Source organism: Mustela nigripes, chromosome 17 (assembly GCF_022355385.1).
Source record: "Mustela nigripes isolate SB6536 chromosome 17, MUSNIG.SB6536, whole genome shotgun sequence".
In the NCBI taxonomy this organism is placed as follows: domain Eukaryota; kingdom Metazoa; phylum Chordata; class Mammalia; order Carnivora; family Mustelidae; genus Mustela; species Mustela nigripes.
Window position 1 is genome coordinate 15,085,416 of NC_081573.1, and position 27,735 is coordinate 15,113,150.

Here is a 27,735-nt window from a genome sequence, read left to right on the forward strand (position 1 = left end):
GGTGCAGCAGGTGCGAGTCAGTGCCCAAACTCCGACCCAGCCCAAACTCCTCCCTCTTTGGGCTACCTACCTCTGAGCCTTGCCTCCCACGCCCCATCTCCCTCATCTTATCCCTGCTTCCTGAAGATAACACCTAGTGTTTTTTGAGCACTTATTATGAGCAAAACACCTAGGAATTAACTTCATTCTCACAGTAACCCTGCGAGGTTAGGATTATTAATATTCTCACTTGCAGATGGAGAAACTGAGGCCCAGAGAGGTGACTTGCCTAAAGTCTCACAGTAGGAAGAGGCAGAGCCAGGATATGAGTCCAGGCCGACTACACTCTTAAAGGAGACAGTCTCTCCCCACTCTCACAACCCTGATCAGCACTGACCCTGGATGATGGCCAGCAGGATGACGATGACAAAGAAGAAGAAGGTGATGTCGAAGACCACTCGGTACAGCTCATATTCATCGCCTGCTGGATCCTCAATCTCATCTCCGATGCCCCCACCGGCTCGGACACCCACGTACATGTGAAACAGGTAACACTGGGGGGCGGGTGACAAGCATACTGGTCATACATTCTATCATCCGACATTCTCCAAGTACCTCCAGGGCCCTGGACTGAGGGAACGAGCAGACACAGCAGTGACTGAGTCAGCTCTGGGCCCTGCCCTCCCAGGGCTCACAAACATGGCATCAGATAGTGACAGGCCAGAAGTGATCATGGCTGTGATAGGGAAGACACAGGCAGAGGGGGCAGAGCCAGGGCGGGGGGAAGCACAGGGCGATCAGGGGAGAAACAGAGGGAGCACAGGAAGCTTTGAAGCTTCGAAAGCCTGACTCAGGGTGATCAGGCTGGACTTTTCTAGAAGAGGGGACATGTGAGAGCTGGAACTTGAAGGAGGTGTTAGGTGGGAGAAAGTGTTCCAGGCAGAGAAAACCACATGCGTTACATCACCGCTGGGGAGCAAAGAATACATTGTGCTCCAGGAGGAACTGAAAGAGGTTCAGTGAGGCTAGAAAATAGAGCTCCAGTAAGCAAGAGCAGGGAGAGAAATGAGGCCAGCTGATGGTTGGGGAGGGCTTCCTGTAGGAGGCAGCATTTAAGTTGAAAGGTGACGTGTCAAGTGAGAGAGGGGCGTGGATGTGGGGCCTGTGGTGGAAGGAGGAGAGAATGTCAGATGCTAAGGGTTTGGGTGGGAGGAAACACATGGTCTTAGGGGAACCGAAAGAGGACAGGCAGCCATGGAGCAAAAAAGCAAGAGAGACTGTGGTTAGACTCAGGTAAAGCTGGCTTTTCCCTGGTGTTGTGAACCAAGGGGAGGGATTCGATTTTATCACATAGCACTAGAGAGCTACAAGAAGGTTCTGAGTGAGGAGGGGGGCACGGTCTGCCTGACACTTGCGAAAGATTTTCCACTTGTTCTTTCTGTGTCCCCAGGAAGTGAGAGAACCCTGTGTCTCGGTTAAGAGTTCAGGCTGGTGACTGTGGTGGGAACGGGGCTATGCGTGGCAAGACTAGGTCTGGCGGGGCCTCAAATGTCAGGCTGAGGGGCTGGACTGTGTCTTGAGAGCAAGGAGCCAGAGTACAGGACATCTTGTACAATAGCCATGAGATCATTCTTTTCCACTGTGGCCCATGCCTCCATAGGCGCAGCTCAGTCTGGGTCATGACCACAAATTATCAGAATAAAAGAGAACATATAAACAAGCATGGCATGCTGATGCTTTGGGTGAAATTTTCTCCTTATTTCTTTCTTTTCTTTTTCTTTTTCTTTTTTTTTTTTTTTTAAGTAATCTCTACACCCAACCGGGCTCGAACTTAACAACTCAGAGATCAAGAACCACATACTCGCTCCACCTACAGAGCCGCCCCTGGGGGAAGCTTTCATAGATCACGATGAGAGTAGCTAACACCTACACAATACTTAATACACACCAGGTGCCACTGTAAGACTTTTGAGGGAGCTCCATGGAGTCCTACAATCAGCCGTTGGCTGGAGGCACTGTTATGACACATGCATTTTATGAGGAGGACACCAGAGCATGAGGAGGTTGGGCAGACCACCCCAAATCTCATGGCTCGTGAGTGACAGGGGCACAATGAGTGAGCACCTTTCCAACAATAATAGCTTTAAAGGCTCAAATAGGGGCGCCGTGGTGGCTCAGTGGGACCTGTGCCTTCGGTTCAGGTCATGATCCCAGGGTCTTGGGATCAAGCCCCGCATTGGGCTCTCTGCTCAGCAGGGAGCCTGCTTCCCTTCCTCTCTCTCTGCCTGCCTCTCTGCCTACCTGAAATCTCTGTCTGTCAAATAAATACATAAAATCTTAAAAAAAAAAAATAAAGGCTCAAATAACACGACAACAGCAACGAACGCTTGCTGAACACTGACTGCATGTCTGGCGCCGTTCAAAGGCCCCCATGGTAAATCTGCAAGGTGGGTTCTCCTATTAACTCCCTTGACAGACGGGAGCGCTAAGGGCCCTCGAGCGCCGGGGGGAGGGGCTCACCGTCATCATATCGTCACACTTCATGTCAGGCTCATCCTCATCCTCACTCTTGTTGTAGAACTTGCGGAAGAAGTTGAAGGCCACCACGGTGTAGAGGTAGACAACCACCGCCAGGAGGCCCACGGTCATCACCAGCTGGAGGCGCAGGGGGTGGGGGGGTGCTGTCATCTCCGTGCTCAGCCTGCCCCTCCCCAGGCCCAGCCTCCCCAGCACCCCCCACCCCCGCCCCTGCAACTGTCAACCAGTGTGGCCCTCCTTCCCCAGTCCCACCAGGCACACCCACCCTGGCTCAGCCCACCCGGCCTTGCCCCTCCTCACAGGAGCCACCCAGCCCTGCCCCCTCATCCACCCCTACTCAGACTACCAGCTCATCCCCGCCAGGCTCACAGCCCTCAGTCAGTTCCTCCACACACCTGCTTCCCATTATGGGTGACGGAGGAGAGGATGGTTCGCAGCGTCTTGACCCCCATGGCAATGTCCAGGAGGTGGGCAGCGAAGAAGAAGTTGTTGTAGTGTCCCAGGAGGGACATCACCATGTACCAGCCCAGATATAGGAAAGACTGTGGGCACACAGGGTCAGGGAGGTTAGGGGCACACAGGTTAGGGAGCATGCGGGACTCATGGGGAGCACCCAGGGGGTCAGGGAGTGCTCAGGAGGGTCAAGGGGCACTTGCGAGGTTAGGGAGCACTGTGGGAACAGGGAGCCTGGGAACATTTGAGAGGAATGGGAGTGCTCTGGGGGTCAGGGTGTCATGTCTGCCTAGGGAGTGTTTGGAGGATCTGGAGCACTCTGGGTGAGAAGCCATCCCTGGGGCAGAGGGAACCCTTTGCTGAAGGACATAGTCTGAGAATTCAAGAGCACCTGAGGGACAAGGGGCCTGAGGGACCAGGGGGCTTCACAGGCCGAGGTGCACAGGGGCTCAGGAGTCAATCCCCGGTTTGGGGTTCTGGGGGCCCCAGCTCCCCAAAGGCCCTTCTTCTATAGTTCCTCCCCCACCAATGGGCCCTTCCTCACATTGTCTGTGAAGATGACCCCAAACTTCCAGATCTGATACTTGACATCAATGGACATGAGCCTGTGCAGGGCGAGAGGAAGAGGGATGGCCAGATGCCTGATACTCAGACCCTGGCCACCTTCCCTGGCCACCCCAGGCCCCTGCAGGCTGGTCCCCGACTCACCAGGTGAGCAGTCCCGGTGGTGGTTCGGGCTTTCGCTCATTGTGGGCTGTGATCTCCAGTGTGGCCAGATCCATGCCCAGCAGCTCGGCGATCCGCTCCCGCCCATAGATGTCCCCATGCTTGTCCAGGACCTGCATAGGGGAGTGTGTAGCGGTGGGGACATGGCTGGAGTCGGGGAGGGCCACAGCCTGCATGGGGTGAGGCTGGGGACACTCTGAACTTTGTGTGAGAAATTGGGGTGCATCTTTCTGGAGAGAAGGGCCAGATCTTTCTTCAGATGCCCAGGGGGAGGGTCCAAGAGTGATAAAGTTTCAGTTGATTCATTAGCCAAATTCATAGAGATAATTTATTAAGATCAGATTGGTAGTCAAGAAACCCTATATAATTGGGTCTCTGTCATCTGTGAACTTATCTTCTCCTCCTCACCCTCCTCATTCACTCTGCTCCAGCCACACAGACACACAGACCTCCTCGCAGCTCCTCAAATAAACCAGACATATTGCTACCTCAGGGTCTTTGCATTGGCTCTTCCTCCTGCCTAAGACACTCCCTCCAGATTTCTACCTAAGTCACCCTTTCACTTCATTAACTGGTGTGTCCTTTCCTGCCTATGCCCGGCCAACATACACACACACACACACACACACATTCCCTCTTCACTTTTTTTTCTTGTACAACACTTATCACCACATAAACCCTATAAATGTGCTCAGCATCTGTCTTGACAGCCTGAGTGTTGTGTTTGCAGCTGGATTCCAGCCTCCTAAAGCAATTCTGGGCACAAAGCAGGTGCTCGATAAATATTTGTTGAGTAAACGAAGGATCTAATTTTCCTTGGTGCCAGATACTGCTCATGCAGGAGCCCATGTAATCTTCACAACCACCTGTGGGGTCAGCCCTCTTACAATAACCTCACTTTGAATCTGAGGGAAACCAAGGCACAGAAAGGCCAACACAGCTAGGGGCAGAACAGCAGGCAGTCCAGCTCTGGAGTCTGTGCACTTCACTTCCTCCTTCTTAACTAATACTTATTGGGTCCTCATTCCGAGCCGGGTACTCTGCTGCATTCGTTCCACATATCATGTCATCACAGAGGGAGGTGGGATCATTGTGCCCATTTCCAGATGGGCAAACTGAGGTAGCCAAAACCCCTTGCCCAGGGTTGCACATAAAGTGACTGCTTGTCAGGGCCGGCACATCCAGGTGGCAGCAAGAGACCCCACCCAGTTGGGGCGCCTGGGTGGCTCAGTGGGTTAAGCCCACTGCCTTTAGCTCAGGTCATGATCTCAGGGTCCTGGGATGGAGCCCCGCATTGGGCTCTCTGCTCAGTGGGGAGCCTACTTCCCCCTCTCCCTCTATCTGCCTCTCTGCCTACTTGTGATCTCTATCAAATAAATAAATAAAATGGTAAAAAAAAAAAAAAAAAACCCGCCCAGGAGGCCCTGCCACCTCCCCATCCATGTCCTCACCTTCCGCTTGACAAACTTATCCCAGTAATTGCTGGGGAAAGACCTGCCGAAAGAGAGAGACCCAGAGATATTAGGGTGGGAAGGGCCAGCCACCAGCCAGGCCAGGGTGGGCGGAAGTTCCAATGCTTTTCACACAGGGAACCCCGCTCAGCAGGGCTGCGCCCCCCTAGGAGTTGGGGTCTAAAGACCTCATGCCAGGGGAAGTTTGCCCCAGGCCAACCATGACCCCAACTTGTTGGTGGAGCCTGAGGGAGGCAGCAGTCCTGCACGCGGAGGCGGGAGGTGCAGAAAAGACAAAACTACCCTCCCTTTGATGTAAGCTCTTTGGATGATGATTCTGGCCCATTAGTTACCAGTTTTCATATTCACAGGCTGATGTCCTAAAATCCTGCCAAGATGGGGAATGAGTTTCGTTGGTTTGGGCGTTGAGGATTATCATGAATCCATGAGTTCAGACCTATTTGATGTGTTTCTTCGATCTGTGGCACTTCCTCTCCTTACTGAGGCCCAGACTGCCCTGACCTGTCCAGCGGGAGCCCCTTCAGGATGCTGCTTTCCACTGAGCACATCCTTGCTCCATGACACAAGGTAACCCCAGCTGGCTGCACGTCCCCACCCCAGCCCTGAAATTTGCTGCTTCTCTGAGGAGCTTGGTTCCTTTTTGTGGGAAATGGTATTTAGAGGTCAAGGTCTTGAGCAGACACAACTTTAAACAGATGTTTCCGGGGCACCTCATGGCTCAGTTGGTTAAGTATCCAATTCTTGGTTTTGGCTCAAGTCGTGATCTCAGGGGCCTGGGATCAAGCCCTGCATCGGGCTCTGTGCTCAGTGTGGAGTCTGCTTGTCCCTTTCCCTTTTCTTCTGCCCCTCCCCACCTCTCAGTTAAAGAAATAAAATCTTTAAAAAATACACAGACGTTTCTCCCTTACTCTGTGAAGCGTGTGCACCTGAATGTGTAGAAGTTAGACGTGCCTTTGATGGTGACAATGAGAGCATAGGATGTCCTTGGTGTGGCTTCTCTCCCTTCCTTGAACCACCTCTCCTGGGCAGGACCCCATAATAAAATAACTTCCAACACTTACCCAGGACTCACTGTGCCTCAGAAACTACACGAATTCATTTTTTCATTACAAGATCCTCAGTGCTATTATTCACCCTCCTTTTATAGATTCGGAAATGGAGGCATAGAAAGGCTCAGTGACTTGACTGAGAATTCCCAGCTAGGGTGTGGCCAACCCAGGCTTTGAACCTGACCTGGTGTTCTTACTCTAGAGATGACATGGCTCCACTGTATGAACACATGAAATAGGACTTGATGGTAGGGGTCGGGGGTTGGTGCCAGAGGGGGCTGGGAATTCAATTTGGGGGTCTGGAGTCCCACCACATCACTCTCACACACCCTTGTCCCCTCTCTGAGGTCAATTTAAAAAACCAAGTGATTTTCTATCGCCTACTCATGGCAGTTGGGTAAGAATCACACATTGGGGCAGGGTTTAAATGCAGGTTCCTGGGCCCTGTCCCAGACTCCATGAACCAGAATCTCTGGGGTTTGGCACCGGGGGATCTCCATGTGTCACCAGCACCCCCATAGGTACGTGGAAAATTTGTCCATATTACGGAGGGGAAGACTGAGGCTTGAGGAATCTGAGTCAGGGCCGGCAGTGACCAGAACCTCAGGCTTCTGAGGCCCAGGCTTGGCCCGGAGTGGAAACCCAGCTCTGTGCTCTCCACCCGCCCCGAGGTGGGGGCCCGGGCCTTACGGCGTGTTGAGCACCAGCCGGTCCCACTGGCCCTTCACGTCGTCATCCTCAGGCTGCTCTGTGATGTAGAGGCCGTCAAACTCCAGCTTTCGGGCCAGCTCCTTCTCCCGTTTAAAGATCACTAGGGGCACCTAGATTGTTCAGGGAGGCACAGGGGTGGGCATCAGGCCATGGAGAAGGAGACCACAGCCTCAGTGTGAGGCGGGAGATCTTGCTGGCATGGGGGTGAGACCCCACGTCTGGGGAGCTTCCCCAGAGCAATCAGGGCAGTCATGGGGAAAGGTGGGCAGGTGGTTCAGGGCTGGGATAGGAGCAAGTCATGAGAGCCCGGAAGTGGTGCCTGAAGGAGGCTGGGGCTTCCCCAAGGGAGGGGGGATGAATAAAACAGAGGCAGGCAAAAGGAGATGGAAGCGAGAGAAAGGATTCCAGGCAGAGGGAACAGCATATGCAAAAGTTCTAAGCCAAAAGAACTCTATTCCTCCAACAGTAAAGCATCAAGATTGGTTCCGACAGACCCATTGGAACCCAACTGAAGCTCTCATAACATGCCTCTCGGGCATCACAAACCTCAGGCATTGTTATGTCAGAATCCACACTCCCCTGTTAGTGCCCGTGTCACATCCAAGACCCCACAGAACCCCATGAGCCTTCATTCGCCAGCTGATCAGTATACAGAAAATAACAGTCACTGTGACAAAGTCTGCCTCTTGATCCAGAAATTAATAGGGTCCCAGGCCCTGGCTTCTCACCTGTGACCCACATGAGTTCTGAGTTTGAATACTGTCCTTGCCGAAGACCCCAATCTTGTACCCAGCCCCCGCAGCCCTTACTCCAGTTCTAGGCCCCCTCCGTTCCAACCACCATGGGAGATCGCCCCACCCGTGCCCTAGACCCTCGCAGCAGCCCAGTACCACTCCCTGCCCAACGAGCCTCTGCCCCAGAACCGCCGTCATGACCCACCTTGAGGCAGTTGTAGCCAATGATGCAGAGGAAGGCCACCAGCGTATGGAGCAGGCTCAGACAGCGCAAGGCGGGCTCCATGTAGCCGGTGCTCTCCTCCAGGAAGTAGTACACCATGTTCTCGTCCTCGTCACCCTCCGCTTCCTCACCGGCCCCTGAGCCCCAGCCAGAGCCGCCACCAGACCCTGCACCTGACAGGTCCCCAGCTGCTGAGCCCTCCACGTCATCCTCCCCTGGCGGCGAGTCTGAAACCTGAAGGGGGCAGAGGTCGGTCAGGGCCTGCCACACCTGGAAGCCGAACACACTTGACAGCCTCCATTCCTGAGGCTGAAGGCAGCGGTTGGGGGGGGGGGGAGGGTAGACAGATGCTACTTCAGTGAGACTGTGAGTCAAGATAAGGGGTGGGTCTGGAACCCTAACTAGCAAATCAGACTCTGTCCTGAGAATCTGACTATCGAACTGACAGGAAGCCATTGGAGCTGATTCTCCTTGGCAGCAGATCCTTGCAGAGACTGACCACCAGTATTAACATGAATGCTAAAATTAGGCATAACTGATGTTTACACAGCACTTTCTATATGCCAAGTACCGTTCTAAGTGCTTTACATGTGCTAATCCTCTTGTAAGCCCCACAGCTATGAGAGATAGACACTGTCAGTGTCCCATTTTACAGATGAGGAAACTGAGGGGCAATGAGGTTAAGGCCCTTGCCTAACATCAAACAGCCAGTGGGTGGTGGAGCCGGGATTTGATCCCACAGAAGCCAGCTATACCGTTATCTAGCTGCCCTGTTATTTAGATCTTCTAGTAAGAACCCAAGGCCCTTTCGTGTCTCAGGAGGTCTGGTTCTGAGCCCTTTCCTTCCATTCCATAAGCTGCCCATTTCCTCCTCCCTGCAGATTTCTCCTTAGCTTATGAGAAAGCAAAGAAGCTTCATTGAATCAGTGCATGTCACAGAGGCCAAGGTCTGCACCCAGGGCCATGGGACTGGTGAGTGGCAGAGCTGAGCATGGAAGCCCGCACTGGTTTCCTGCTCTGTCCCAGATACCCACACACGCTCCTGTGGGCGTCCCAAGATCTGGTGTCCAGCCCGAACCTCCCTGGCACCCCCAATCCAACACCTTGTCCCAGGGGGCCCTGGGAACCTGGTAGGGGCCGAGCCACCCTGTCCCCCAGCAGAGATAAGCGCCTATCCTCTGGGCCCCTTGTGACCAGCACCTTATAAAACAGCAAGATGAAGTTGATGGCAAAGGCCAAGAAGAGTGCAAGGAATCGCAGGGTATAGAAGTTCCGGGAAAGGTAGTTCTAAAATGAGGAAAGAAAGGGAAAGAGCTTACAGTCCACCTTCTTCCCTGGAGAATCTGCCCCATCATCCATCCAACAATCCAAAATCTGGTTCACAACGTCCCAGTTATTGAGTGCTTACTGTATACCAGGACGTGCACTAAGAGCTTTATACACACGAATGTGTGTGGCTCTCACTGCACCGCCACGAAGCGGGCACAGCGGATCCGCCCATTCTACCGATAAGAACACCGGGCCTTGGGGAGGTGAGAGGTCTTGCTCAAGGTCACACAGCCAAGAAGTGGCAGACCTGAGATTTGAGACCAAGCACTTCACTTCCAAAGTCCACACTCCCAACTTCTCTGGTATGTTGCTTCCTGTGTGAGGCTGCCCCGTCTGCTTTAGCCCAGATAGAGGACATGTACGTCCATCTCTCCCTCCCTCTTTCTCTCTTCATCATTCTTCCTGTCCCTCATTCTTCCCATGCATCCTCACTGGACCATCTTTCCCCCCAAGAGGTTTCCTTCAGACCCTCATCTCAGGCTGGGCCTGGAGAGGAGGCAGGACAGGCGGAGCCCTGAGCCCTGCCGTCCCAAACTCTCTCCCTTCTTTCTGGGTTGGTTGAGGACACGAGTTCTCCCCACAACCTCGGACAGGAGGGGCTGGGACCAGTGCGGTCGCTCTGACCCCAAGGCTGAGAGCCAAGGAACAGGCCATGGTGGGAGAAACAGAAGCATGTCTTTGCTTGGATTTAGCTCTGGCTAGCACGTCGGGATGGAGAGTCGAGGCAGGTGGCCCCAGAGGAGCAAAGGTATGGGGGTTGGAATAAGGATCTTGAGCGGGGGCCAAGTGGGGGGCCACCTAAGTGGGGGGCCACCTATGATGCGGCCCTGTGACCAGGTCCTGACTCTGGGGACATCTGTGCCCTCAGGCCAGCCTGGCTTCTTCTGAGCATTAAGCCTGCAACAGGTGAGCTCCAGGACAGGGTACAGAAAAGAGGTGCTGTGAAGGCCCTGGGAAGTCTCCCTGGAAGAGGAGGTGCCAGCAAGCCCTTGCGGGGTCCTCACCAAGAACTTCACCCTCTGTACTTCCAGTTCTCCCCAGAATTCCAAGCCCCCACCTCCAGCCTCCTCCTTCTTTGGAGGGGGTGGAGGAGGTGCTGTCTTCTTGGGGGGCTCTGGTGGGGGTTCAGGGACTTCTTCCTTCTCCCCATTCTCAGCACTGCAGGGCAGGACACAGAAAGAGTGAGGACGTGCCCAGGCAATCCATCCATTCATTCAATCATTCATTCATTCAAAGCCGTGCATTGGGGGCCCATCCCATGCTTAGCCAGGTCTGGATGGTGCTGTGGACAGTGATGAGTCGCTGCCTCCATGGGTGACAGACCGGTCACCAGGCAGTGGCAGCCCAGAGGGGTCAGAGCTGGATGGGGGATGCTCAAGAGGGTTGTGGGAGCCCCAGAAACACATCTTCCACTTGTTGGCAGGGTGTGTGTGTCAAGCTTCCTGGAGAAGGAGGCATGTGAGCCCAAATGGGAAGGAGAAGGAAGACCGAGATGAGCATGGAAGAAAGTGCTCCGAGCAGAGAGAACAGTCCACAGGAAGGCTTGGAGGCAAAAGAGGAGCCTTTTGGCTCCTTTTGGGCCCCAGCCTGGTCTGGGTGAGGCTGAGGACACAGGATGATCTCAGGAGGCTCTGGGTCCAGGAGGGAGGCAATGACAGGGGCCGGGCCCCTTGGACTCCAAGGCCACTCACTCGGCTTTCTCAGGCTCAGGTTCAGGCTCCGGCTCAGGTTCTGGAGGCAGCTCCTCTTCCTCTCCATCCACCTGGAAGCAGGGCAAGCATCAGGGACCAGCTGCCATCCCAAGCGCCTCTCAGAGCGCCTCTGCCTGCCTGTTCCTCTCTGGGTCCCCATCTGGTCATTTCCCCCAGGGCAATCTGTTTCCTCTCCTCCCATTAGAGGAGGGATTACCAAAGTCTCGTTTTAGAGGGGAAATTGAGGCTCAGGGAGGTGGAACATCTTGCCAAAGCACTGTGCAGAGTCAGGGTGACTCCAGGTGGAGGTCTTGTTCCCCAGGGCTTCCCTTCACCTTGACAACCGCAGCCCGAGGGCACTCAGGGCCTGAGGGTGGGGGCTACTTAATTCCTCACAACCACCTGCTTATATCTGAGGGGCTCTCCCAGTGGCCCTGACCCTGTCCCAGTTACCAGTCGCCTTTCCCCTCTAACTAGGTTTCAGGGTCTCTCCTCTCTCTTTGTGCAGATATCTTGATCTCTCCCAGAAGTACTACCTGTTTCAAGGTCTCCGTCTTGGAGTCCACTTCACCGTGTGTCTCTCTCTCCCTTGTCTATGCTCTCTGGTTCGTCTCTGCGGGCCTATCTCTCAGGTTCTCTCTTCTCTCTCTGTCTCTCAGAGTCTCCCTCCCAGTCTGGTCCTCCCTCTTGGGCCCAAGGTCTCCAAAACCTCAGAGCCCGCCCCCCACCCCGCGGGCCCTCTCACCCCCAGCTTCCTCTTGATGATGGGGGAGCCCTCGGGCGTGGGCGGCTCCGCCGGCGTCGTGTCACCCATGTCCCCGAGGCCGCCCGCCCCTTCGGGCCGGAAGGGGCCCCCATCCGCCACGGCCACGGCCCCCTCGGCGCCTCCCGGGCCGGCCTCGTGCGCCGTCGCCTCCTCGTCGCCCGCGCCCTCCGCCTCGTCGCCCGCGCCCTCGCCCGGGCCCTCGCCGTCCGCGTCGCCGCTGGGCCCAGCTGGCTGCTCGCCGTGCACCTCGTCGCCCGTGGGGTCGGGCATGCCGGCCAGGAGCTCGGTCACCGTCACCTTCTTGGCGCCCTCCACTAGGCCGCCGCCGAAGAGCGAGCCCCAGAGCAGGCGCAGCGCGCCAGCCGCAGCGCCCGCGCCCGCACTCGCGGCGCGCGTCACCGCCGCCCAGAGCAGCGCTGCCACCGCCGCGGCCGCCTCGCGCGCCGTGAGCCGCCGCAGCCGCCGCACGCGCCGCCGCAGGCTGCGGTAGCTGAGGCCTCGCAGCGCCCAGGCCGCCGCGGCCGCCGCGCGCGCCGTCACGCCCGCCGCCGCCTGTCCCGCCGCGCCCTCGGGTCCCGCCGAGCCCTCCTCCGCGCCCTCCGCGCCCGCCTCGGCCGCGCCGTCGTCTTCGTCCTCCTCCGGCTCGCCCTCGGGCTCAGAGATCTGCGCGGCGATCTGCATCTCGAAGATGGTGTCCTCGCAGAAGCTCACGAAGAGCTCCATCTTCTCGGACTCGCCGCCCTCGTTCACCACGTCGAAGATGAACTGGCGCTTGGACTCCTTGACCTGCGCGCGCGGGGTGGGGATGCCACGGAGTGAGCGCGCGGGTCGCTGCCAAGCCCCCCGGACCGAGGGGGTGACAGCGAGGAGCTAGCTCACTGAACCCTCACCAAGGATCCCAGACGAGGGGCCCGGCTCCCCGTTTTGCAGCTGGGGAAATGGAAGCTTAGCAAGTCATGTCCTCAGGGTGCCGCAGCCCACAGGTGGCAGATGCAGGGCTGGATTCCCCACCAGCGGGCTCCAGAATCCAGGCTATCCGCTCCTCTGAGAGATGGAGCATAGGGGCGGAGGGCGAAGGTTCTGCTGCCCGCCTGGGTTCCAGCCCTGATTCTGCCACTGAGGAGTTGGATGATTTAGACATAACTCTCTGGGCCTCAGTTTCCTCCCCTCCTGCCCCGAAACTGGGGGATATTAATAGGACCTCGGTTATAGGGTTGGCGAGAGGCTTCAATGAGTTCAGAGATGCCGAGGGATCTGGACAGCGCTCGCTATTAGAAGGCTGCAAAGTACCGAGGTCCACGCTGCATACAGGGCCTCAAGCAGGAGAATACTGGAATGGGAGGAGGGAGCAGGCAGAACTGGGTGTGTCCAGGAATTAAGAGAAAGAGTTTACATGTGGGGAGCATGTGAGAAGGGGAGGTGGGGGAAGATGGATGGAGCTCCCAGAGCTTGTACAAGAGTGTGAAGCGTCCGTGCTGAACCTGGGCTTCCTGCAGGTGAAGGGGTGTGGCAAGACCTCCTGGGTGCAAGGATGGTGCAACCACTTTTATGCCAGATGGGTGAGGGTGGGGCGTACGCAATCGGGCCCCGAGGGACACAGGTGAAATGTGCAAAATCTTGAGCTGTCCTGTGGAGTAAGTGAGGGGGCCGACGTGCAAGAGCCTCGTGAGAGGGCACCAGGGACTAAGGGAGGAACCGGGTGGTGGTATGGGAGGATGGGGGAGGGATGCCAGCATGTGGAGCTCAAGTGTCCACGGTAGACATGGACACACAGGGTGGCCATGCAAGGGCCCGGGGCCTAAACCGGAGGGGAGTGTTAGTGCAGGAGGGGGCTACAATTCATAGCGTCAGTGCCTGTGAAGCAGGCATGAGTGTGCAAGGGATCCTGGGAGTCAGTGCACTAAGGCCCAGGATATGAGGACAGGGTTCAGTGTGGGACAACAACCCAGGTGTGCTTGCGCCAAGTGTCACTGAGGAGACATGAGGGGCCCAGTTGTTGAGGGGGTGATTGGAGTGCAAGCCTCATGGGCTACAAGTGTGAGATGGGAGGGGGTGTGCAAGAGCATATGGGAGGAATGTGCAGGTGAGGAACAAAGGAGAAGTGTGAGTGTAAACGGAGTGCAAGAGAACAGGGAATGCGGGCAACACGCAAGCTAAGTGTGAGGTGGGCTGGGGGCCTGCCAGGGCCACATGAATGTGACCTTCCAGCAAGTAGGTGTGTAAGGCGCATTCAGACATCTGTGGGTGGGCATATGAGAGGCTGAGATAGGCTACATTGGGCCAAGGATCAGCCTGGCCAAGGATAGTCAGGGGTTCATGGGGTAAACTGGAGGGTGGTCCAAGTGTGCACAGGAGATTGAGGGCATGCCAGAGAGGGCATGTAGGGGGTGAATAAGTGAGGGATGAACAACCATATAGTGTGCTGGGACCATATCCTCAGGGTGAGTGTGTAAGAATTGTGTACCCACACGTGGACTCCAAGTAAGTAGACATCATGTGCTGGGACCTCAGAGAGCATTTGGGGGCACACGTGGTGACTGGTGAGGGGCAGACCAGCATAGCAAGGTACCCCAGATCCCCCACGGTGAGTGTGAAAAGAGAGGGCACGAGTAGGCCAGGGCCGAGAGAGGGCACACCAGGGCTGCTGGGAAGACGAGCAAGGAAGATGTATTAACGATCTACAACCACCGTGTTCCAGTACGTGACAGCGTGGGTGTGACTAGAACTCTAAGGACACGCTGGAGCTCCCAGAGTGAGCGTGCAAGGGGCAGGCATGGTGTTCAAGCAGCGAGTAGGGGCACAGCCACGCTGCTGCACGTGCAACCCATCTCTGGGCTAAATCTGCAAGGGGTGGGCAGGGGAGACCCAGGGACGTGCAAGGGCACCGCAGGGCCCACAACATGGGAGCGAAAGGGTGGGCATGGGCTTGCACGTGTGGAGCAAGAGCCCCCCAGGGCTGGCATGGTGGATGTATGAAGCGGGTGTCCGCCCCTGTGGGGGTCCGAGCATGCGAGGAGCATGCGCGGGGGTTGAGGGAGGCGAGCATGCAGGTGAACGGGCCGGCCAACCTGGGGCATCTCCCACTGCATGCGGTTGGTCTCTGAGATCTCAAAGTAGATGCGCTCGATGCGGCGCGAGGCGCCCATAATCTCGATGCGGCCCAGGTAGGGCCGGAAGTACTCGAGGATGCTCTCCGCCAGCTCGAGGAAGGTGCGCAGGCGTGGGTCGTGGGGCACGTGCTCCGACAGGTTGGTCAGCAGCACCGCCACGTTGAAGCCGATGTCGCGGGCAGGTTCCTGGAAGCGGTTGGCGAACTCCTCACAGTTGATCATTTCGTTCTCATCGGCTTCGGAGCAGGAAAGCAGGAACTGGATTTCTGGGCCGGTGAACTGCTTCTGGCTGTCCATAGCCTGGGGGTAGGCAGGGGTGCATGGGAAAGGTCAGAGGGCTGGCCCAGTGAACATCAGTGTTCCTCTTAAATACAGTTATGGACTTTTCATAAAGACAGAAAATTCCAGAACCCTAAACAGCACCTAAGGCTGAAACCCCACAGGTTGGCACAGATGGGGCTGTACCAGCTATCAAAATACCAGCGTGCTGCATGTCCACAAAGCTGGGCCACCCTCCACTGGAAGATACATTCCTTTTTCAGAGATGGTAAGATGGGGATTGAAAAAACTCAGCAGTTGTGCTGAATGGCCAAGAAATGCTGCCCCAGGCTCTCCACTGGCCCTGCACTCCTGCTGTCTACCCTCCCTGTTGGATGGCGCATATGGCCTGTCCCACCCAGGACAGGGACCCTGTGGTTGTAGGCAGGGTCTGTCCAGTTGGGATCAGGAACTGGAAGAGAATGGAGCCGTGGCATTGCTCTCCTGACTTCCTCCCTGAGCTGGCCATGTCCCTCCCCACCCCCAAAAGTCAGTCCTACAGTCCTGCACACAGCTTTCTCTATCTCCAAGTTAGGTAGGTAATTACCCTCTCCTCCAGGACAGATAGGTCCTCCATAATAGGACCCTGACACATATCACCTCCCACCCCAAACCTCTCCCCAGGCCCATTTGGGCTGCCCCCACCCCTTTCCAGCAAGTACATCATTGACACTCGACGTAGTGGAAGGCTCTGAATTTCAACTAGAAACAAACAGTCATATGCCCATCACCCCGGAATTAAATCCTCACGCGGACATATTTTTTAAATGCTATATATTTAAGAACTAAACATTACAGGTATTATTGGAGCCTTCTACCTCATTACCTATACCCTGGCATTTTCTCACAAAAATACATAGTATCCCCTGCATTTTTTTTTTAAATTTAAAGAATTGCTATTATAGGGGTACCTGGGTGGCTCAGTGGGTTAAGCCTCTGCCTTCAACTTGGGTCATGGTCTCAGGGTCCTGGGATCGGGCCCCGCATCAGGCTCTCTGCTCAGCAGGGAACCTGCTCCCTCCCCACCCACCCCGCCTCTCTGCCTACTTGTGATCTCTCTCTCTCTGTCAAATAAATAAGGAAAATCTTTAGAAAAAAATTTAAAAAATAAAAAACAAAGAATTGCTATCATAATAATATAATTTGAAACTTGCTTTCTTCAACTATATTTTTAAGATCTACCCATGTTCACAGATTGATCAAACGAATTCATTTTTCCTGTTATGCAGTATTTCTTTTTTTTTTTTTTAAAGATTTTATTTATTTACTTGACAGACAGAGATCACAAGGAGGCAGAGAGGCAGGCAGAAAGAGAGAGAGGAGGAAGCAGGCTCCCTGCTAAGGGGAGAAACCAATGTGGGGCTCGATCCCAGGACCCTGAGATCATGACCTGAGCCAAAGGCAGAGGCTTTAACCCACTGAGCCACCCAGGTGCCCCATATTATGTAGTATTTCTAATAAATGTAACACCATATATCCTTCTGATACTGGACATTCAGGTGGTTTCCAGTTTTTTTGCTTTATAGACAACACTTTCATTGAACAGTCTTATGCTGATCTCCTGTGCACTTCTGGCAATAAGTTCTCTAGAGCAGTTTGTCTGAGTCAAATGTTTTGACTGCACTCACAGCTAGAATGCATTCTGTAGTGTGAATCCAGGGAAAGGGCTTCATGACACAATTCTGACTTTCGCTATGCAACTCTCTCTGTCATGTTCGATTCAATTGTATTTTTAAAGATGCTGGTCATGACTTAACAAAATTAATTTCATGACCCACAGATGAATTGCACCATGTAGTCTGAGAAATGCTACTCTAGGATATGAATAGAAGTGAGATCTTCTGGCTCCAAAAAGTGCTTTGTAGCCAAGAACTTTGCAAAATGCTTTCTAAATGAGTAACCCGCTTTGCAGATCATGAAGGGTTCGAGAAACCACAGAATGTGGAGACATAATCATACAGGAACTCCTCACCATCTACCTTTGCTGCACCGACCTGCCTTCTCCACTTATGATGTGGTGTGTTACTTGCCCCTCTGAAAAGACCCCCTCCCTACAGAAAGGCCTGGAACCCCATCCCCTCCATTCCGTCTTAGACTCTGCTCTTGTGATTTGCAGCTCTCTCTTTGTCATCATCCATTTCCCACTCCCCTTCTTTTGAAATACCACCTTCTCTGATTGCTATCTGCTTCCTACGCTGGACTCCCCCTTTATTCCAGACTTCTAAAGTTGGGGACACTACTCCTGGAATCTGCACCCCTTTCTTGAGAAACATACTCTCCATGGAGATAGTCACTGAGGCCCAAGACTCTGAACACTATCCCGCACCAAGGATGGCCCAATTTACATCTCAGCCCCAACTTCTCCCCAGAATCCAGATAGTTAACAGCCGAAGCCCTTACCTGACATCTTTTCATGGATCTCTACCCCAAACTGGAAATAGTCTAAACTGAACTTTTGGTTTCAAAACCTTTCCTCCCACTGTCTTACCAATCTCAGGAATAGCATCGCTCTCCACCCAGCTGCTTAAGCTAAAACCTTTGAGTCATCCTTGATTCCTCTTTTTTGTCTCACCACCCACACCCGATTCATCAGCAAATCTGTCAGCTCTGCTTTCACAGATCTAGAACCCACACACATCTGCCCCCTCGATGGTCCCACCCTGGTTTTGGTCCTGCATCGTTCCCCTCTAGACTCTCACGGCAACCTCTTCCCTGTTCTCCCTGCTCCCCCTCAACCCCCAGCCAGGGACCCTATAAACATCTAAGGACACACCTCTCCCTGCTCAGAATCGTCCCATGCCTCCATCTCATTTAGGTTAAAAATTGGAGACTTGGGGGCACCTGGGTGGCTCAGTGGGTTAAAGCCTCTGCCTTTGGCTTAGGTTATGATCTCAGGGTCCTGGGATCCAGCCCTGCATTGGGCTCTCTGTTCAGCAGGGAGCCTGCATCCCTCTGTCTCTCTGCTTGCCTCTATGCCTACTTGTGATCTCTGTCAAATAAATAAATAAAATCTTAAAAAAAAAATTGAGTGCAGGAGTCTTTCCTGCACCCAACCAGGCCCTGTATGTCTCCTGTGTCCCTCCCCTCTGGCACTTTACCACTCCCATTTTCCCATCAACAGCCCTCTCCAGTCATGCTGGCTTCCCTTGGCACCCCTCTGGTTCCCACGTTTCAGCCTTTAGACTTGCTGCCCCCTCTGTCTGGGATGCCACAACCTCCCACACCTCCAAGTGGTATGTTTCAGCTCCAGCTTCAATGCCCTTTTCTGGAAAGGCATCCCCCATCCACACAGTTGTCAAGACTTATCCATTCATGCTCTCTCTCATGCCATCCTGCTCATTTCCTTCAGACTACAGATTATGACCTGAAATTATTTTGTTTAGTTCTTTACTTTTGGCGGGGGAGAGAGAGAATCTTAAGCCAGGTCCATGCCCAGTGCTGTGGGGTTCAACCTGAGAGCCTGAGATCTCAACCTGAGAGCATGATCTCATCCTGAGATGAAATCAAGAGTTGGAGGCTTAACCGACTAAGCCAGCCAGGCACCCCATTTGGTTATTTTCATCTGCCCCTTCCCACTGGGCTGTCTGCTCCGAGGGTGGGATCTCGGTCTGTTCCGCTTGCTGCTACACACAGCAGATGCTCAGGACACATTTTATCAAGTGAATTAAGAATCTTTTTTTTTTTTTTTGAATTAGCATCTTCAAAGCAGAGAAGACTTTGCTCCTTCGTGACAATTTTTGAAAGTTAAAAAGTTCTTTTAAAAGTCCTGAACTTGCCTTTTAAGCCATAAAGAAACCAAAAAGCATGTTGTGAAACACATATCTGTAAGGTGCCTGAAGCTTTGTGTTTAGGAAACCACATGATGTTTGACAAATAGTCCCTAGAAATGAGAATATTAACAAAAATGAGCATATCGTCATTTTGCCATCGCTAGTGCACGAACATGTCTGGGTATCGAACATCAGTAGCTGCTGACCTCACCAAAGGAGAGAGAACAGGGAAGGATTTACCTCCTGATGAATGTAGGTAGTGCCACAGAGGATATGCCAACAAAACAAAGCAACAAACCAACCAAACAGAACTTGCATCTGATGGACTTCTTGACCGGGAGTCTCAGTTTACAGGAAACACAGGGGAAGGAGGAACGTGCTACATGACACTAGAAGGTTGGCTCAGCCAGATGGAAACTGTGGGAACCTCTACAAACAGCACAGGCATTTTCCAATGAGAGCCGAGGACCACTTGGGGCTGCTGAGTCCTTGAATCAGGGCAGGTGCTGATTGAGGTTTACATACTGGATTTCAAAGACTTAGCATGAAAAAAGGATGTAAGATGTGGAATAGTATATATATATATATATATATATATATATATATATATATATATATTGTTTATATGTTGAAATAATATTTTGGATCTATGAGTTTAAATACAATATATTGTTGAAAATGACCTCATGCACATGTGTTTTGCTTTTTAAGTTTTTTAAAGATTTTATTTATTGATTTGAGAGAGAGACAGTGAGAGAGAGCATGAAAGGGGAGAAGGTCAGAGGGAGAAGCAGACTCCCCATGGAGCTGGGAGCCCCATGTAGGACTTGATCCTGGGACTCTGGGATCATGACCTGAGCTGAAGGCAGTTGCTTAACCAACTGAGCCAACTAGGTGCCCCGTGTGTTTTGCTTTTTAAAAGCAGGGGTACTAGAAACATTTAAATTATGCATATTGCTCACACTGTATTCCTAACTTTTTAAGAAAGATTTTACTTATTTATTTGACACAGAGAGAGAGACAGTAAGAGAGGGAACACAAGCAGGGGTAGTGGGAGAGAGAGAAGCAGGCTTCCCACCAAGCAGGAAGCCTGATGCAGGGCTTAATCCTAGGACCCTGGGACCATGACCTGAGCCAAAGGCAGATGCCTAACAACTGAGCCACCCAGGCACCCTTGCATTACTAACTTTTTTTTAAGGAAACTTTACTCCCACCATGGAGCTCAAACTCATGACCCTGAGATCAGGAGCTGCATGTTCTACCAACTGAGCCAGCCAGGTGCCCTGCTCACATTGTATTTCTATCAGAGAGTACTCCTCTGTAGCGCCAAACACCTGGGTCCCTAGCAGATCGTTAAATAAATAAAAATCTTTAAAAAAAAGATTTATTTATTTGACAGAGAGAGAGATCACAAGTAGGCGGAGAGGCAGGCAGAGAGAGGGGGAAGCAGGCTTCCCGCTGAGCAGAGACCCTGATGCAGGGCTCGATCCCAAGACCCTGGGATCATGACCTGAGCCAAAGGCAGAGGCTTTAACCCACTGAGCCACCCAGGCGCCCCAGGATTTATTTATTTTAAAGATTTTATTTATTCATGAGAGCAAGAGTATGTTGGGGGGAAGAGCAGAGGGAGAGGGACAAGCCAACTCCATGCTGAGCCCAGCCCAACATAGGGCTCCACCCCAAGACCCTGAGATCATAACCTGAGCTGAAGGCAAGAGTCAGCTGCTTAATCAACTGAGCCATGCAGGTGCCCCCAGAAAACATTTCTTAAGGTATATGTGACATTTTTGAGATTTGGAAATGTGAACAATGACTAGATATTTGATGATTTAAAGAATTGTGGATATTTTTTGTTTCATTTTTTATTCCCTTTTTGGTTAGGAATGATAATGACATTACGGTTTGTTATTATAAAAGGAAAAGTAAGTATCCTTACAAAATAAAAGGTTTTTTTTTTTTTAAATTTTATCCATTTAATTGCGCACAAGCAGGGGGAGGAGCAGAGGGAGAAACAGACTTCCTCCTGAGCAGGGAGACCAACGCAGGAGCCTATCCCAGGACCCTTGAGATCATGACCTGAGCTGAAGGCAGATGCCCAACCAACTAAGCCACCCAGTGCCCCAAAAGAAAAGTCTTTTAGGACGATCTATTATACAATTCCATTTATACGAAGTGTCCAGAATAAGCAAATCTATAGAGACAGAAAGTAGATTAGCCTTTGACAGGGGCCTGGGTGGGGGAAATGGGAAGTGACTGCTAAAGGGTACAGGGTTTCTCTTTTGGGGTGACTACAATGTTCTAAAATTAGATGTAGTTATGGTTGCACAATTCTGTGAATATGCCAAAAAAAATTGAGTTGTACATTTTAAATGGATGAACTTATGAGATATACCCCAAAATATTTACAGACTATTAAAAAAATAATAATAGGAAAAAAAACCCAAAACAGTACTGACCAAGAATAAGTTAGTAGCCTGAAATGTGTCTTCAGCCACCAGAAAGGGCTTTCTACACTGTAATAGGTGTTTTAGAATCTGCAAAGTACTTACTTATCAATGAAGACATGCCTTGCAAAGTGTGAAATCTGTCAACCATAAAGGACTTGGGAAACCAGACAACAATGCTATACTTTTAAAATGGACAAACATAAATTTAAAAATAAACATCTGGAGAGAAGCACACCAGAGTGGCTGTCAATGGCAGTTTTTGGAAAGGTGGGATGACAACAGGGTTGGGGGTGGAGCCAAAAGTGACCTCGACCGCAGTGGTAAGTTCTGAGTTTCTTTACAAGAAGAATTTATTCTTGTCTTATTTCATTAAAAATTATTAAGATATATTTTTTAAAGATTTTACTTATTTTTCGAAGTAGGCAGAGAGGCAGGCAGGCAGCCTCCTCGCTGAGCAAAGAGCCCGGTGCGGGGCTCGATCCCAGGACCCTGGGATCATGACCTAAGCCGAAGGCAGAGGCTCTAACCCACTGAGCCGCCCAGGTGCCCCCCAAATTAATAAGATATTTTAAGTGACTTTCTACATGAGAATCAAAGTATTCCAAATAGCCAAATATATATATAATAACACCATAAGCGAAGTCAAAAGATAAATGATGAACTAGGAAATACAGGTGCAACTCCTATAACTAACAAAGTTATAATCAGCCTAATATATAAAGAGCTCTAGAACTCAAGGAGAAAAATAAGAAAGAAAGAATATAAGCCAAGGACACAGTCAGTTCACTGGATAGGCAATACAAAAGAAAGAACAGAAAAAGATGCTTCACTGCACTCACACCAGGAGGTATGACTTAAACTGCACAGCAAAATTGTTTTTCACCTATCAGATTGGCAAAAGTCCAAATATTTGACAATGCGGTCTGGTGGCGAGGCTGTGGGGAAAGAGGCACTCTCATAGGTTACTAATGAGAGGGAAAAACAGAGGGCAAAATTTGCCCAAATGACAAATGAATTTACTCTTTAATCCAGATATCCTGCTTTTAGAAGTATATTCTTAGATGTAACTGCACATAAAGAATGACATTATGTACAAGGGTATTTGTTGTAGCCGGAATTGCTAGTAGTCCAAAAGAAGCCTTCCTCAGTACACTTACTCCCACCCACTGGAAATTTGCAGTAGAAATATACAGTATCTGTGCTACCAACTGTATCTTTGTACAGTGCACAACTTGCACAACTGTCCACGAGTTGTAAAAGCAAAAGACTAGGAGAGAAGCAAGTGTCTGTCAACAAAGAATCATCAAAGAAACCATAATATATACATAAAATGGAATACTGGGCATCTGTACAGAAAGAATGAGGTCTCTCTCTGATCTCCAGAATATATTATTAAGTGATATGGACCAATGTATGTAGTTCACTGCCAATTATGCAAGAAAGGAGGAAAATAACAAAATCTGAAAGAAAAAAAAAAAGATGCAAGGATACAAAGGAAACTAATGTTACTCACAGCAGCGGGGGAGGTCGGGGGAGGAGGGAAGTAGGCTGAGAAAACAGTGGGAGTGAGACTTCCCACTTCATACATTGTTACATTTTTGCAGTTCAAATTACAAGATTATAGATCATAACTCTGTGACACAGAGATACTGACCTACAAAATGTTGTGTAAATGACATCAAACCATGTGTGTGAAGCTCTGGTCAGGAGGGATCTTTACCCATTTCATTTTCTAAATTCACCCTTTTCTTTAAAAAAGATTTTATTTATTTATTTGACAGACAGATCACAAGTAGGCAGAGAGGCAGGCAGAGAGGGGGGGAAAGTAGGCTCCCTGCCAAGCAGAGAGCGCGATGTGGGGCTTGATCCCAGGACCCTGAGATCATGACCTGAGCCAAAGGCAGAGGCTTAACCCACTGAGCCACCCAGGCACCCCTTAAATTCATAACTCAACGTTCGTACGCATTTACCAACCTCTCCCTATTTCCTCCACGGCTGAGCCCTTTACATCACTTACTTTTCTATTCTGTTTCTACCAGTTCAGTTTCTGTTTTTGTTTTTTGTTTCTTTTTTTTTTTTTTTAAAGATTTCACATGTAAGTGAGGCCATGAACTATTTGTCTTTCCATTTCTGGCATATTTCACTTAGCATAATGCCCTCCTGGTTCAGCCATGTTGTTGCAAATGACAAGGTTTCCTTCTTTTTTTAAAAGGCAGAATAACAGTCCATTACATACCACATTCCTAGGTTAGTTCCATACCTCAGCTATTGTGAATAATAGCTGTAATGAACACGGCAGCACAGATATCTCCTTGAAACAATGGTTTGGTTTCCTTTGGATATATACCCTGATACAGCACTGCTGGGTCTGACAGCAGTTATATTTTTAATTTCATTTCCTAGTTCTAATTTAATTTAAATTTTTAAGGAAAAAATGTGGTTTTTCCTTAGTGGCCACACCATTTCACATTCCCACCAATGGTGCACAAGGGCTCCTTTTTCTTTCTCTTCACCCACACTTGCTATCTCTTGCCTTTTTCATAATAGGCATCCTCACAGGTATGTGGTGTTATCTCATTGTGGGTATGATTTGCATTTTCTCTGATGACAACCGATGTGGAGCACCTTGTATTTACTTATTTTTTAAGGAGGCTCCATATCCAGTGAGGAACACAACGTGGGGCTCGGACTCATGACCCTGAGATCGAGACCTGAGTGGAGATCAAGATTTGGACACTTGCCCGATGGAGCCACCCAGGTGCCCCCTTGAGGACCTACCTTGTCATGTGCCTGTTGGCTACTTGTATGTCTTCCGAAAAATATCTATTCAGAACCTCTGCCCATTAAAAATTAGGTTACTTGGTTTGTTTTTGTGGTTTTTTTTTTGTTGTTTTTGTTTTGTTTTGTTGTTTTTGCTATTGAGTTATGTAAGTTTCTTGCCATATTAGCCCCTTACCATATCTATGGTTTGCAAATATTTTCTCTTATTCCATAAATGGCTTTTTCACTTTGTTGATGCTTTCCTTTTCTGAGAAGAATCACTTCAAAGTTATGAATGAGGTGTATTTTAGTTCTTACATGGTGATTTTTGGTTCCCTGGCTGAGATTCTCTCCTTAAAACTGTCAGGCTCGGGCGCCTGGGTGGCTCAGTGGGTTAAGCCGCTGCCTTCGGCTCAGGTCATGATCTCAGGGTCCTGGGATCGAGTCCCGCATCGGGCTCTCTGCTCAGCAGGGAGCCTGCTTCCTCCTCTCTCTGCCTGCCTCTCTGCTTACTTGTAATTTCTCTCTGTCAAATAAATAAATAAAATCTTTAAAAAAAAAAAAAAACTGTCAGGCTCAGAGAGTAGGGCTGGGACTTCCAGCCAGGGCCTGATGCTGAGGGAAAGGACACTATTTATTGAACTAGAGTAATGGTTGAGTCTGGAGGCGGTACACTCTGGAGCCAGACTGCCTGAGTTCTAATCCCAGCTTTGTTGCTTATTAGCTGTGTGACCCTGAGCATGGCACTTCACCTCCCTGTGCCTCAGTTTCCACTTCTGTCAATGAGAATAAAAAAAAGAGGCACCTGGGTGGCTCAGTGACTTAAGCATCTGCGTTCAGTTCGGGTCATGATCCTGGGGTCTTGGGGTTGAGTCCTGCATCAGGCTCCCTGTTCCGTGGGCAGCCTGCTTCTCCCTCTGCTGGCTGCTCCCCCTGCTTATGCACACATGTGCCCTCTCTCTCTGGCAAATAAATTAATAAAATATTTTAAAAAGAGAGAGAGAATAAAAAATAGTCCTTACCACTTAGGGTTGGTTTAAGGACTATGTGACCTAATCCATTTACATACAGGGACCTCGCACAGAGAGAGACCTTGGTAACTATCAGCTCTTCTGGAAGGTGGACGGCTCGGGGACAGCAAGGAGTGAAGCGACGGGGAGACTGACAGGGAAGGCAGGGCTCTCACAAGTGCACGGCCCAGATGCACAGGGAAGCACATATTGTGGAGGGGAGGAAATGGCCGACAGTGGCCAATGCCACAAAGATAACAGAGGAGAGATTCAGGGTGTAGAGGTCACTGGGGTGAAGACGTCACTGACCATCTTGGTCAGGGTAGTTTCAGAAGAGTGACAGGGACCGAAGCCAGCAAGCCCTGAGTCAGAAAGGGGGTGGGAGGCGAGAAAGGAGTGAGTGGAGGTTGACAGTCCTTGGAAGGCATGGCTGAGAAGGGGGAGAGACACAGGGAGGCTCTCAGGACACCTGGGAGGCTGGGGACACTGAGGATACTTTTTAACTGAGCAGACCCTGAATGTTTAAAATTTTTTTTTAATGTTTATTAAAGGGGCTAGCCCTAGCTTAAAGTAAGAACGACTACGCTGATACATAAAAATAAATGGATGGACAAGTACAGCAAAATGGTACCTAATAAAGGGAAAGGATATGGTGAGGTTAGGAAACCCCCATATGTTGGCGCACCTGGATGGCTCAGACGGTTAAGTGTAGGACTCTTGATTTCCACTGAGGTCATGATCTCAGGGTCATGAGATCGAGCCCCATGTCGGGTTCTGCACTTGGTGTGAAGTTGACTTGGGATTCTCTCTCTTCCTTGGCCCCTACCACCTCCCCCCCGCAAAAAAAAAGTTAAAAAAATTTTTAAAAATAATAAAAAAGAAAAAAACAAACCACCACCATTTGTCAACTACCACAGTAATTCCCATTTCAGGAAGAATCACCAACAGATGCTAACCCTAGAGGGTGAGAGGGAATGATGGTACCCGTGCAGCGGAGACCCTGGTAAATGCCTCCTGAACCGAGCAAGCCAAGCTAAAGCCAATAGCGATAGGAAGAACCCCCAGACAGAATGCAGTGAGGACATATTACTTCTACTGCATTCCTGCCTAAAGGTCCAACCTGAATTGACTCATGGGGAAAATCTCAGGCAAACCCACATTCTGGAACATTCTCTAAAAAACCGATCTCTATTCTTCATAAATGTCAAGGTCATGAAAGACAAGGGCAGAAACATTCTCTAAAAAACCGCTCTCCATTCTTCAAAAATGTCAAGGTCATGAAGGACAAGGATAGACTGAGGAAGGGTGCGGGATTGATGGAGGCCAAAGAGACAGGATGTCTAAACGTGGTCCCTGACCGCTGGACTGCCTCCTCCGCAGGAAAAACAATTTCTTCACTGAGTGAGAACTGAATTAAGGTCTGTAGCTAGCTGAGTCATACTGATGCTAATTTCTTGATTTGCATAATTGTTCTGGGGTTATGAGAGAGAAAGAACTTGTTCTCAGGAGATACACACTGAAGTATGTAGAAGAAAAGCAGAATCATGAGAGAGCAAATGTGGTAAATGTGAGCATTTGGGCGGTCGGGGTGAAAAGGTGATCAGAAAGTCTATGTATTGTTCCTGCGGCTTCTCTGTAGGTCAGAAGTTATTTCCAAAGAAACAGTTAGCAGAAGGGTGAGGGGAAAGATCTGGCAGGAATAATAGTAGGGAGCATGTCTTGAGTGCCCCTGTGTTCCAGGAATGGCCCACACGCTGTCTGCCTCGCAGAGGTCTTGTGAGACAGTGAATGTCACTATCCTAGTCCCGTGTCACAGAGGAGGAAACTGAGTCTCAGAGAGGCTGAGTGACATAACTGGAGTTCCATAGGGAGAAAGGGGAGAGCTGGGGTGGGAGGACTGACAGACAGATGAGGGGGCTCCTGGATAGGCTGCTTCCTTCACTTCCCTCCTAAAAACCTCGTTATTTGACCTGTAATGGTCATTAGTGACTGCCTCCCCATCAGACTATAAGCTCCATGAAGGCAGAGCCGTATCTGTCTCGGTTATTGCTGTGTCCGTGGTACCAGCAGTGGACCCAGTATGGAGAAGAAATCCAACAAACGTTTCTCAATGGAATGACCGTGATCAATAATGATGATAAAATTATGACTAGGAATAATGATAACAGAAATAAAGGTTCTCATCAGTGTTCATGCACTTTGCCTTCAAAACAACCCCAAAGACGGTGTTCTCCCCATTTTACAGGTAAAGAAACTGAGGCTCAGAGGGACATCTCTTGCCACTTGGCACCCCATTCACCTGACTTCTAGCACCCACCTTCTGGAAGTCCTTCTTGGAGATGAGGCCACGGGGATCTGTAACATAGTCCTGGAAGGCCTCCGAGCCCACGATGTCCTTGAGTTTCAGGAACATGTCGAAGAACTTGAGGATCATCTCCACGTTGGATGAGGATTCCACAAGCATGTCCACCATCTGCCGGGCAATCATGCCGTTCACCACATTCCCTGTGGGCAAGGAACCGGTCAGTGTGGCCTGGGGCAGCCTGCTTTCTGGACCCCTACCACCTGGCCTCCTTCCCCAGCTCGGGAGCCACCAGGCTCCAGGCATGATGTGGAAGTGTCCCCGGCCAGCGCCCACACCTCCCCCGG

At 51.0% G+C, this 27,735-nt stretch overlaps 1 protein-coding gene across 1 annotated transcript in view; it reads right to left on the reverse strand.

Annotated features, from left to right (window-relative positions):
• RYR1 (ryanodine receptor 1) overlaps positions 1-27,735 on the reverse strand; it is a 108,392-nt gene that overhangs the window by 864 nt on the left and 79,793 nt on the right. The window contains exons 92-105 of the mRNA XM_059382868.1: positions 27,404-27,591; positions 14,740-15,081; positions 11,651-12,457; positions 10,906-10,976; positions 10,219-10,372; positions 9,086-9,172; positions 7,868-8,119; positions 6,908-7,038; positions 5,148-5,190; positions 3,679-3,809; positions 3,515-3,575; positions 2,913-3,059; positions 2,500-2,634; positions 377-533 (exon numbers count right to left, since the gene is read on the reverse strand). Coding sequence (XP_059238851.1) covers positions 377-533; positions 2,500-2,634; positions 2,913-3,059; positions 3,515-3,575; positions 3,679-3,809; positions 5,148-5,190; positions 6,908-7,038; positions 7,868-8,119; positions 9,086-9,172; positions 10,219-10,372; positions 10,906-10,976; positions 11,651-12,457; positions 14,740-15,081; positions 27,404-27,591 — 2,706 coding nt within the window. The remainder of the gene's footprint in view (positions 1-376; positions 534-2,499; positions 2,635-2,912; positions 3,060-3,514; positions 3,576-3,678; positions 3,810-5,147; positions 5,191-6,907; positions 7,039-7,867; positions 8,120-9,085; positions 9,173-10,218; positions 10,373-10,905; positions 10,977-11,650; positions 12,458-14,739; positions 15,082-27,403; positions 27,592-27,735) is intronic.